The sequence below is a fragment of the Notothenia coriiceps genome, unplaced genomic scaffold, assembly GCF_000735185.1.
Source record: "Notothenia coriiceps isolate Sejong01 unplaced genomic scaffold, NC01 NC01_scaffold00015781, whole genome shotgun sequence".
Classification (NCBI taxonomy): domain Eukaryota; kingdom Metazoa; phylum Chordata; class Actinopteri; order Perciformes; family Nototheniidae; genus Notothenia; species Notothenia coriiceps.
Genome location: NW_011348482.1, coordinates 230,455 through 242,577, shown reverse-complemented (window position 1 = coordinate 242,577; position 12,123 = coordinate 230,455). Strand labels below are relative to the sequence as shown.

Here is a 12,123-nt window from a genome sequence, read left to right as displayed (position 1 = left end):
TGCATTAGTGTTAATAAATCACATCTATATACTGCCGTTGAGTGGTCATGGTGTGCAACTAAAGCACTGTCAATTAAAGAAGCTTTATTTAAAATATGATTTGTTGTATAAATGAATGGTATCAAAGTCACATTTTATTTTAAATTGTATAATGCCAGAGTTTTTTTGCCGTAGGAGAGGAAAATAATCAGGGCTCAGAGCCTCAGAATACTGAAATCTGTATTTGTTATTACTTGGTACAGGGACAGATTGTACACAAACTACATTGCTTCTAAAATCGTTCTGTGTCAGAATACTGAAATCTGTATTTTTTTTTAAATCTCTTTTTCCTTCAAATTGCTTTTAAAATCGTTCTGTGTGACACGAAAAAAAATGGGAAAATCGTGTTGGTGAACACGAATAAATAGATACATTTCGTGACTATAACACGATATGGCGTGAGACTGTGTTGGATTATTTGTTGATCTTGCTTTAAATTATATTTTGGCTTTACAAATGTTGCAATCCGCTTTATCATTGCCTAGGTTGTTGTGGAAGTGCATCCAAATGCTGCTGCGTTTTCGCGTTTGTCTCGTTTTTTCACCCAATAAACGTCGTACCTGTACCACTGAAGAACTGCTCTCACCAAGTACGACTCGGTTCCCTTCGTTCGTACCAAAGACAAAAGAATCGGATCGCTCGTGAACGTAACATCACTAGTATACAGAGAACGTAAATCATTGGTACACTGAGTGCCCTCTAGTCGTCATTTGAGTAGCTACATAATAACAATAGCATCAAGCTAACAGGGATGTCCAAACTACGGGACGGCGGCCAAATGTGGACATTTTGAATCGGCCCTCAGCAAATTCCAAAAAGTACAATGTAATACGGCCCACAAATGAAACATGTGCTTGTCTTATATTGTACTTCTTAAATATATATGTAGAAATATATTACAGAGTAATATTCATGTAATAAGCCCACTTTTCAAATAAATTCCGTCAATTAAAGTTGGAAAACATTTTCTAACAAATCTTAGTTGATAAGAAAGATAACTTATTTACCTAACAAGCATGAAATATACCCTTCATATTTCCCCTTAAGCAAACTGAGGCTTCTGTAAGGCATGAGTTGCCAACACAATAAATGGAACCCTGGAGAGCTGGGATGGAGGCTGTTTGTTTCTTAAGGCATTTTCAAGTATCATTATCAAGCATAATTGACCTACATTTGATTAATTTTGCTAATTTTTAACTCAAATTATGAGGCAATATACCTCACCTCTAGAGAGTTGCCCAGCCCTTCGTATATTTTTCTGCATGTGGCCCTAAAAACTTTGGACACCCCTGAGCTAGAGTTAAAAATAAATGTCCGTACATCCGGTTAACCATTCAAAATAAAAGTCCAGTCGGCGTTATGTAGTTATACAATCTGTCCACCAGAGGGCAGTGTGTACTATGGACTATAAACATTTGTATCGTCAAAAAAAGCAAACACAAAAGCTTAAAGACTAAACAATCGTACCTAACACAATTGAAATAAAAAATAGATATATTCGTATGACCATATGTAAGCTAAGATTTCCGAAGCAGGCAGTAGCCTACAAGGATAAGTAAGTAAAATAATTGTAAGAAAAGAAGATAACTCACACATAATATCAAGAGTACACATTTATACACATTTAATATACTGTGGTAACACCAAGTGCTTCTGTAGGAATGTGTCATGTGTTGTTCTGCATGGAGTCCTCTCGGTATGTGACAGGCTGTGACATATTGCTTCTCTCTTAGGCAATGTCAGTTTTGAACAAGTAAATGGTGACTTTTGTTAATTTAAAGCAGACAGAGTTAGTTTCGTCGTGTGATTATCAGCGCTTCGCAGCGTCTATGTTCGGAGCAGCGACGCAGAGATTCCTCTTGCGGCGAGATTAGTCTTTGATAAATCAGCCCGGAAGAACTGGGAACGTTAGGCGATGGTGATGATGCTGTAAATCAAGTAAGTTTAAAACGTTACATTTTTTGTTTTATGAAATAATGAAATGCTCAATAATATCCACGTTATTTCCTTGATTCATAGCGCTGCTTCCTGTAGCTGTTAACTAAAGACATGACGTGTGTGTGAAATTATTCTTCATGGGGTAACACTTAGCAAATAAGAGTAACTTGCTTAGAAGGTAAGTTAGCCGGTGTTAGCTAACCGTGATAGCTTAGCTCAGCTGTAAGTTAGCTAGCTAAACTTCAATCGATGTATAACCTTTTGTTTCAAATGGTTAACCATAAGTGTGTATCTGAGAACCTGGTTATTATCTTTCTATGTCTTGTTTGATTGGCACCGCTTGTTGACATGGGTATGTTAGCTTGTTAGCTCACCTGACAGATACTGAAGCACCTTGAGACAGTTGTTTGTTTTTTAGCTGAAAGTGAAAACAACATTTTATTAGTGTTTTAAAGATTTTAAAACGTCATGACTACTGCTGAAGATTAACGTAGCAGTGCATTTCTATTGTAGGTAAATAGATATAATCCGGGGGTGTCACATGATACTTGTAAACATCAAGTTTATTGTCTAGAAAAAGCCAAAGAGACAATTGAAACTTGCTCGGTTATGACTGATCGTTATTCACTGGGTTAACTATGTTCAAACAGACTCCTTGCCTTTTACAACCATTGTGCCACAAATCAAGCAATCCGTGCTAGCAACAGCCTCAAATACATGCTCCAATAGCCTCCTATAATATACTAACAGTTTGCCTTTTTAAAATGTGCATTATTTGCTTTACTGAAGGTTTTATCCTGTATCATTGACCGCCTTTCAAACATCTTGCGGCACATAAAGTGATTAAACAGATGATAAAACATATTCTGTGTAATCCAGGTTGTCGTCCCGGTGTCATGTAGTTGTTGTTTTTTTGCAACATAAAGAAATATTTTCAAAACAAACTATGGACCTTCATGTAGAGAGGTGATAAACTAACATCAAAACCTTAAACAGTTTGTCTTAATCTCATCTAGCTATATAATATATCATTAAACATGGAAAAAGGTTTTCATCATCAATATATGTATTATGGATCATGTGTGTTTTTGTATCCTATTCCTGATAAAATGGCCTGAGGTGAGGGAAGTCATGAGACTGCACGCATGGAAGTGAAAACATTGAAGGAAGTAGACATTCATACTCTGCTGTTATCAATCCTTTTGCAAACGCACACACAATTGGCACACTAGTATAAGCATTTCTATACAAATTAAAACATGTTGCAAAAACAATTCTCTATTACATGATAGTTTATTCACCACACATTTTCAATAAGATGTTGCCCTGATGAAAACAAGATAAATGCACACCTGGGGACCTGATCTTAATCTCAAGTTTATAAATGTTATCAGAACTCCTTTTATTTGGACGCTGCCGTAGCGCACATTGGAAATGAAGCAGTTTTTATACTTTAATACTCAGCTTTGAAAAGGTTTTTTTTACCCCCTCATTGGGTGAACATTCAGATTTCTATTGCCCTTTTTTTATTCACATTCTCCTCATTTTTTGGTTGGCCCTTATCTCCCTTGTTGCAGGGGGAGTATCCTGTGTCAGCGCAGGAATGCCGGGTGGAGACTATGGGGAGCTGGGGGGCAGCCTCCCTGCCATCGCCTCCCTGAATGCCTCCTACTCTACATCGCTGTCCCTCCCGTCCCCGTACCTGTTGGTAACGCCCGCAGAGCGCAAGACCATCTCTGATGTCCGCCGCACCTTCTGTCTCTTCGTGACATTCGATCTGCTCTTCATCTTCCTTCTGTGGATTATAGAGCTGAATGTGAGTGTCAATGTTTTCTCCAAAGACAGAAGCTTTAGAGACTTGGCTAAAACTCTAATTTGGATTCGTTTTTTTGCAGATATCCAGTTCAATCTGGGAGAGGTTAAAAAGTGAGGTCGTCCTTTATAACTACAGGGATTCCTTCTTTGATATCTTTGTAAGTGGGTCAATCCAAGTCTGTGTACTTTCAACTTGATCTTGATCTAGATCAGTGTTTCTCAAACTTTTTCATACCAAGGACCACTTAACCAATAAAAAAACACTCGCGGACCACCTAACTCCACAAATATCAAAAAACACATCGTTTTTCTAGAACAGATTACAAATCGCCTGAAAATGGTAGAAACAAGTGGCAACATGTGTGACGAAGGCGTTGCGCTGGGCTATATCATGCAATCGAAAGTGGAACTTAACCTCGCTCCATTGCGTGGAAATGTATTTATTTATTTCAAATGTGGAATTTTACCAATATACTCACGGACCCCTAGGGGGCGCTCACGGACCACCAGTGGTCCACGGACCACAGTTTGAGAAGCACTGATCTAGAGTAAAACCAAAGCTTCTTCGTCTTTAACACATTTTCTATTTTTGTTCCTTCCTCCTTGTCTCAGCTCCTCGCTGTGTTTCGTTTCCTGTGTCTACTAGTGGGCTACGCTGCTTTTCGGTTGAGGCATTGGTGGGTTATAGCGGTAAGGGAGCCACAGTGAAACACACACTAATGAGACCGTGTATTATCTCTGTCATTAGCAGATCTGGATATTGATTATAACACGAAACGTATTCCTCCACAGGTTACCACCTTAGTGACCAGCGTCTTCCTACTTGTTAAGGTCATCGTGTCCAGTGTGAGTGTCCCCTCCTTCTTCACACTGGTGTATCTGGTGTCATGCCAACAATCAGCTGAAACCACAGAAACCTTTTCACTTCTGCTTCTACGGCACTAATCTGCCTGTTGACCGGAAAATGAGCTGATGGGAGTTTTTATGATCGCATTGTTTAATGCAGCACAGAGAATCTTTTTCACCTTCTTCCTAACAACTTACACAGCACACCTTTTACCGACATCAGTCCAGAACATTAGTTTAGGATTTTGGTTTTGGTCATTCTATTTATAATTTTAGTTTTTTTAGTAGAGGGAAAATGCATCTATTATTTTGGGTATACTAAATGCTAGGTGGAATTAGTTTTCATGGTCTATTCCAACTCAAATATTCATTCATTTTCTGAATTTTAACCCTTTAATTGTCAGTTTGGTTACAAAATGCCACTTAACTAAACACTTAAATTGATTATTAAAGACTGATGGTATAGTAAGAGTAAAAGAGAGTACCCTTAGCAAAACCTATGCCATATGTTTTGACTGTTAATACCCTGCAGCTTGAGGACGGTATTGGTTTCTATCTCTACACAGCTCCTCTCCGTAAATGCCTTTGGCTACGTGATACCCATCACTTCCTTTGTGGTGGCCTGGCTGGAAACCTGGTTCCTTGACTTCAAGGTGCTCACTCAGGAGGCTGAGGATGAGAGAGGTGAGGGAAAGATTCCTGAAAGGTTTGAACATGACTCCACAAAGATGTTTTTCTCCTTTTTAAACTTTTTTTCCTCCCTTGACACCAGCCTACCTGGCAGCGGTCCACGCAGCGTGTGAGCGAGCGCCAATGATCTACCCCCGCGCTGTTTCAGACGGGCAGTTCTACTCCCCTCCTGAATCCATCGCAGGTGATGTCTGCGCTGCTATGTAGACCGGTTATTGTTACAACAATGGTTTCCTCTAGTCTTTTAAAGGCCTAGAAACGTCGCTATATCAGAAACAATGCGCAACTTTAAAAAAAAGTAATATGGTCTGTGTTTACAATTAGCAAGCATCGCTTACACTCAGAGCTAACGCTATACTGGAGAGAGTATGTGTAAAAAAGCAGGATATAAAAAGGTACTCAGGGCTGAAATAGAGCATGGAGGTATAAGAAGAACTGGATACAGCGTGGGAGGCGGGGTCTCGTTCTTTTCTATGAGAGCTGCTCATTGGCGCATTAAGGCAGAATGGCCCAACTTTTGAGAGAGCGAAACGTAACAGATTACCCATCATGTCCAATTATCCAAGAGAAGCTATGGAGCAGAGAGTCCTCTTGGTACATGAATTTGATGACATTTGACCTAATGAAATCACATAAAAAGTTATTGAATATATTTTTAAGAAGGTGTGGGAGCCCTTTTAAATACATACAAGTACAGTCTTTGTTTGTCTGCTCTGAGAGTGTTTGTTTTCCAATGTGGTTATCCATTTATAATCTGCGTTTTGCTTTGAACAGGCTCTGAGGAGGATCTGGACGAGGAGGCTCTTGGCCGCAGAGCTGTCACTGCGCAGGTACCTGAGTCAGTCTGAGGGTCTGTGTCCTCGTCCTGTGATCAGGACTCATGGGTTTGTTTCCTTTTCTTCCAGGAGAAAGAGTATGTGAGACAGGGTCGTGAGGCCATGTCCGTGTTGGAACAGATCCTAGCCCAGGAAGAGAACTGGAAGTTTGAAAAAAACAATGTGAGTACACAATTTCACATGTTGTAATGTATCCAATAGAGAAGTGTCTCCTCTTCCGCTTTGGTTTTGGTATCATTCCAAACTGCAGTGCTAAAATGAATCACAGGCGCTGGCATGATCTGAGTTGTATTCTACCAACCGAAAAGTAAAAAGTATTTTACTTTCGTTTGGATCGATACCATACTGCTTCCCCTTTCATTTCAGTGTGTCTAACCGTACTTTGTTCTGTCAGGACATGGGAGACTCCGTCTACACTCTGGAGATTCCCTTCCATGGAAAGACTTTTATTCTGAAGGTAAAGCAGCGCCTTGTCCGTTCATTATAAAACTCTTATTGAGGCATCCGCCAGTAGTTATCCAAAGTCAATTATATTTAGACCATAATCATGTGATTGTTCGCAAATGTCATGCAGTCATTTAGGTGTTGGTTATTTAACATGAATATTTCCAAATGTGTCAAATAGAACATTTTTCATATCTTGATTATCCTGGCCAGCATAAACGCTATTTACAACAATATCCCAAGAATCATCAACATCTAAAATGCTAAAAGTAATCTAAAAGTCTTTTTAAATGGCAACAAACAAATATGAATTTAGCATCCAAATGGAACATAGGCTTTTGCAAGTGCTATGTTTACACAACACTAATTATAATAATTTCTAAGCCATTGTGAGCCTCATTGGAATTCATGTGTAGATTCTGTACTACACTGTGAAGCCATGCTGTATATCAGAATTCACTATTTATTTTATGCTCTGCCATTACTAAAGTAAGTACACATTGCAGCTGATCCAACCCCTAGGACATGGTGGTGGAATAACTTGTTACTGATGTGGTATAACATTAGATCAGAAATGAAAGAGACTTCCTGCTGCCGTTCCACTGGCTTCAGATCAACTGGAGTCACATAGCAACCCTTCAGCTGGGCCTGGATGACCTGTGTGTGTCGAGTCCTGTCCTGCAGTGTGTTGGTTCTAAAGACAATCTTTAGAGATAGGCACCAAGAAGAAGCTTTCTCTTCAAGACTCAAAAAGCATTCTTTTTTTATATCGCATAATGATAGAAAATGATCTTTGGTTAGTGGTTCACAAACAAGAAAATAAGATTTATCCAAAACACAAAACTACATTTAAAAAAACAAACTATTCTATTAAATAAAAGCATGTGAGTTCAGTTCCTCTTTGGTTAATGTAGCCAGCTCTCGGTCTAGTCCTCTGTGAGGGAAAGTGACACGGTTTACAAAAAAACTGGGTTGGAAAACTTCATTTTGAAATGTTTATGTATATTTTTGTTGTGTTCAGGGCCTCATGCAGTGCACTGCGGAGCTTGTGTATCAGGAGGTGATCCTGCAACCAGAGAAGATGGTCCAGTGGAACAAAACTGTTTCTTCCTGCCAGGTGACACCTTTTATCCATCCATCTGAACAATTATTGTTATACGATTTAGAGCTGCAAAGATTAGTTGTTGGAATAATCACAAACTATTTGAAAATGAATTAAAGGTCCCATTTCATGGCCATTTCCACTGATCATAATTCCATTGTTGAGGTCTACTAGAATAGATTTATATTGTGCAATTTTCCAAACTCACTTTGGTTTCTCATACAGCATCTCTGTAAACTACGTGTATTCACTGAATTTCACTCTCTGCCTTTAACGGCTCGTTGTAGCTCCAATAGCTCCAGCCCTCACCCTCCCTGTGAGCACAGTGTGCTCTGATTGGTCGGGACGTTGTGAATCGCGCTGAGCTCCGTGGAGGTGTGGTTTCCTTGTTTAGCGACAGCGAAACACAGCCAAACTCACCCTGAGCACACACAAAGTCACAGCCGAAGTAAAAACAATAAGTGTGGCTTGATATTGAGTAAGAAAAAGGTTGATAAACGCTGTGAGAATGGGTCTGCAGAGAGAATTTCGCCACGATCCCAACTGTCTGTTATCAGCCTGCAGCCAGGGAGGAGAGATCAGCAGAGCTGCATGCACTGAGTGTGTGTGTGAGGAAGTCCGTGGATTGGTCAATTTGGACCAATCAGCGGGGGCTTAACCTAACGGCTCCGCGGACGTAACGTAACGGCTCCATGGATTGGTCCATTTGGTTCCGGGTAACGCATGACATCATGCGGTACCTGGAAGAATCAATGGACAGTGACGTATCTCCAACTAGGCGTTTTGGGGAGGTATTTTCTGTGTTAGAGTTTTACTCCCTAGACGGTGTACTTTGAGGGTTTTGACTCTGCAGACCGTTTACATGCATAAAAACCTTCATAACACACAAGGGGACGGGTAATAACCGGAAAAGCATGACATGGGACCTTTTAAGTAATGGGTTTTTTGCGGTCTCTCAAGTATGAAAAATGTATGGATTTTCTCTGCTTTATCATTTCAAATTAAGCATTGCGGGCTTTGGACTGACAAAACAAGACATTTAAACACGTTTATAGACCAAAGAATAAATCTAGAAAATAATTGTCAGATTGGTCGACAATTAAAAAAGGGTTGGTTGTGGCTCCTATTTATGACTAAGGTTGTAGTCATATTGTTTATAAAATATTCTAGTGTTTCTTCTCCCTGTGTGGGACAATAAAGTCAATCTGGATCCGAATATTTGTCATTGTGTGTTTCCAAACTGTAACAGTGGTCTCTGCCTCTCCTCAGATCCTTCAGAGGGTGGACGACAACACTCTGGTATCATACGATGTCTCCTCAGGAGCAGCAGGGGGGGTGGTGTCTGCGAGGTACAACAGCAGGCCTCTCTCCTCTCATCTCTTCTTCCTATTTTTATCTTATTTTCAAACTGCAGGTCTGACATAAAGTAAATTGATTGACCGATGGTTTCTTTCTTGCTTCAGGGACTTTGTTAACGTGCGGCGGGTGGAGCGCAAACGAGACTGCTACCTGTCTGCTGGCATGGCAACCGACCACCACGCCAAACCTCCAGTCGGTCGCTACGTCAGGTCAGACCGTGAACATCTTATCGATTTGACAAAAGTACGGTTCTTCTCTAACTTTCCTATCTACTCTTTCTTTCGATTGTCGGGATCAGGGGGGAGAACGGTCCTGGAGGATTTGTGGTCCTCAAATCCAGCAGCAACCCGTCCGTCTGCACCTTCATCTGGGTCCTCAACACCGACCTGAAGGTGAGAATAACAGTCTGCAATCAACTGAAAAACATTTGAAATGCAGAACACACTGAGACAAAGGGCTGCACCCAACGTCTTGTTGTTTTAGCTGAAGTTTGTATTACGGTTTTCTTGTAAAGCTTCAAATTCCGTCTATCACAGTTTATGATGTCCTCATCCTAAAACAAAAAAAGCATGAAGCAACAGTTTATTTTATTTTTGGAAGTTTATAACCCACAAATATGGCATGAAGCTGGATATTTATTTCCATAATGTTTTACCTTTGGACTTTACAACACTGGAGTTATAGGTAATATTTTGATCAAGTGGAAAACAGCCACTACTGGAATCTAATTCTACCAAAAGTATGACACTAATACTATTAATGTAGCCTAATCTATCTGTAACCGGGGAGAAATCCCGGCTTTACAAAGAACAAATAGACAAGCAAAATAAGAATTAAGAAAAATTGTGGAGCGTTAAGAATAAAGCTTAGAGATTTCTGTATAGCCCTACAGAGGCAAACAAACGGTTCGCTGATGGGACTGTGACTAAACAAATTGATATTTGACCTGACGAAGGCCTGAGATTAGAAAACAAGAAAGCATCTTTATAAGTCCTTAAGTCCTTTATCTATGAGCAATCCATTAATATAGTTGAGATATTTCAATATGGAACAATGAGGTGAGCCATCAAGCTGCCATCCATAGAGCCATGAAATGGGTGATGATTCAAGATGCATTTGAAAATAAACAAAATGCACACGTTTAAATCATATGTATATACAACAGTTCAAAAGTGTTCAATGTGATTGAAGAACAACATTTAAAATCCCTTTTTGTGTCTTGTCAGGGCCGACTGCCCCGCTACCTCATCCACCAGAGTCTGGCCGCCACCATGTTTGAATTCATGTCCTATTTACGCCAACGCATCACTGAGCTGCGGCCTTCCTTCCGCTCCGTCCACCTCACCTAAAACAGGAGGGACATCCCAGTTGGTGGAGAGGTGTCACTGCAGTTTGCGTTTGGAGGACTCCAGAAGTACCCTGAGCCGAAGGGATGTGCTACCTTGACTGAAAATACTGGACTTCTGAGCATAGGAGATGAGACATGTGACCACACATGTTCACCACATTTCAGCCTCAATAGAAGAGGAGTTATTCAGATTTCAAATATCAAACTCCAGAGTTTTTTTTTTAAGGGTGGTCACATATATTTTAATGTGGACCTGTGTATGTTTGGCTATGTTTGGCTGTCTCCCTTTGTGTGCATTGAAAGCTGTGTTTCCTCACAATGACATTGCAGGATGGACATTACTGAAACATTGATATAGGTATCTCACTTGTGAAAACAGAAGTGGTGCGATAGCATGAAGCAGCTGTCTCTCTGAGCCTTATCTTACTGCACACACTGCTAGCCATTGTTTTTCTTTTCTTTGTTAAGATCATTTTGTGTGCATGTTTTCACTGCAGCATCTTGCCTAATGTTTCTCTGCACCTGCCTTAATACTAACCCCCTACAGTATATTCTTCTCAACTTTACTGGGGTAGATGTGAAAACAAGTCACCCTTCAGTCCTGTCCCCACTAGAGGGAGACACCACTGATCTACATTCTGAGTTTGTGAAATGATGTCAAATGCTACTGTAATCATCCTCAACTGAGAGTCAGATCAGGAGGCTGTTCTGTGTTGCAAATGGATTACGAGCTCATTAAGACAAAAAAGCAGCTTACATTAGGCTGCAGTGTGCTTACTAGAGCTGTCTTTGGTGCCAATGACCTCCTGTGGCCTTGTTTTAAAAAGCTGACTCACTTTTTGTCATCAAAATGTATATCCCGGCAACTAATATGATTATCATTCTGTTTACTTTCATTTCTTACCTCATAAAGCATAACATTCTTCTTTTAATCAATTAGAGAATGTTGCCCCTGGCTTGTTAAGCTTTGTTTCAAATTGTGTACCTCGGAAAATCGTGATTTCTTAATGCATATGTAACTAGAAGCTCAGTCAGCGAGCGCAGACCTCTGCTGAGGCTCATTCTGTTATTAAAATTATGTCTGTATCAGATCCATGACTCCATTATGTATTTGGTTCTCCTTTGGCCTGAACCAAGAGTTGTGAAAATCTGGCTTGTATTTATTTTCTAAAAAACAAACGAGCAAACCAAACCGAAAAATGAACCGCCTCAGAGGAAGTTATAAAACTAAAACAGGACTGATTATTGGTTCAAATAGCTGAAGAGACCAAAGAGCGTCACTTTTAAATCGATTAAACTATTTGGTGCCTTATCAAAGACACATTACATGTCAGCCCTTTCTTTTGCTTTGCATTTATTTTATACAGTTGAATCAATGTATGCTTATAGAGCCTGCTTAGAGGGCTTGTTTCTCTTTGATATATTTTTTTGTATAATACATTGAATGTGTTTATCAATGATTCATCAGGCATGTTAATTTAAAGCCATCACAGCAGTACTGACCAACCGTTACTGAGTCTCAACCAGTGTCTTATGTTTAATAAAATCTATGAACTCATGACAGCTTCCAAATCTCATTTAGACAAAAGTAGTGGATAATATAAACCTCTTTGTTGATCTTTCTGAGTACATTGCATACATGTACATACAACTTTTTTTCAATTATACCTTTTATTGTATATTCTATTTTATTTTTCCCTCACACA

The 12,123-nt window shown here is 39.8% G+C and overlaps 1 protein-coding gene across 1 annotated transcript; it reads left to right on the top strand.

Moving 5' to 3' along the window:
* Positions 1–1,792: 1,792 nt before the first annotated feature.
* Positions 1,793–11,976, top strand: stard3 (StAR related lipid transfer domain containing 3). The gene is made up of 15 exons (XM_010775439.1): positions 1,793–1,977; positions 3,555–3,793; positions 3,873–3,950; positions 4,405–4,482; positions 4,585–4,638; positions 5,205–5,322; positions 5,411–5,512; positions 6,103–6,158; positions 6,234–6,326; positions 6,559–6,621; positions 7,630–7,725; positions 8,980–9,059; positions 9,174–9,278; positions 9,368–9,461; positions 10,296–11,976. Exons 2-15 carry the CDS (start codon positions 3,581–3,583, stop codon positions 10,416–10,418), a joined length of 1,353 nt encoding a protein of 450 aa, XP_010773741.1. The 5' UTR covers positions 1,793–1,977; positions 3,555–3,580; the 3' UTR covers positions 10,419–11,976.
* The last annotated feature ends 147 nt before the right edge of the window (positions 11,977–12,123 follow it).

Coding starts and splice junctions, on each gene's coding strand:
- stard3 (XM_010775439.1), top strand. CDS start 3,581: ATGCCGGGTGGAGACTATGGGGAGCTGGGGGGCAGCCTCCCTGCCATC. Junction 6,159..6,233: donor GCAGAGCTGTCACTGCGCAG/GTACCTGAGTCA, acceptor CTTTTCTTCCAG/GAGAAAGAGTATGTGAGACA. Junction 9,462..10,295: donor TCCTCAACACCGACCTGAAG/GTGAGAATAACA, acceptor GTGTCTTGTCAG/GGCCGACTGCCCCGCTACCT.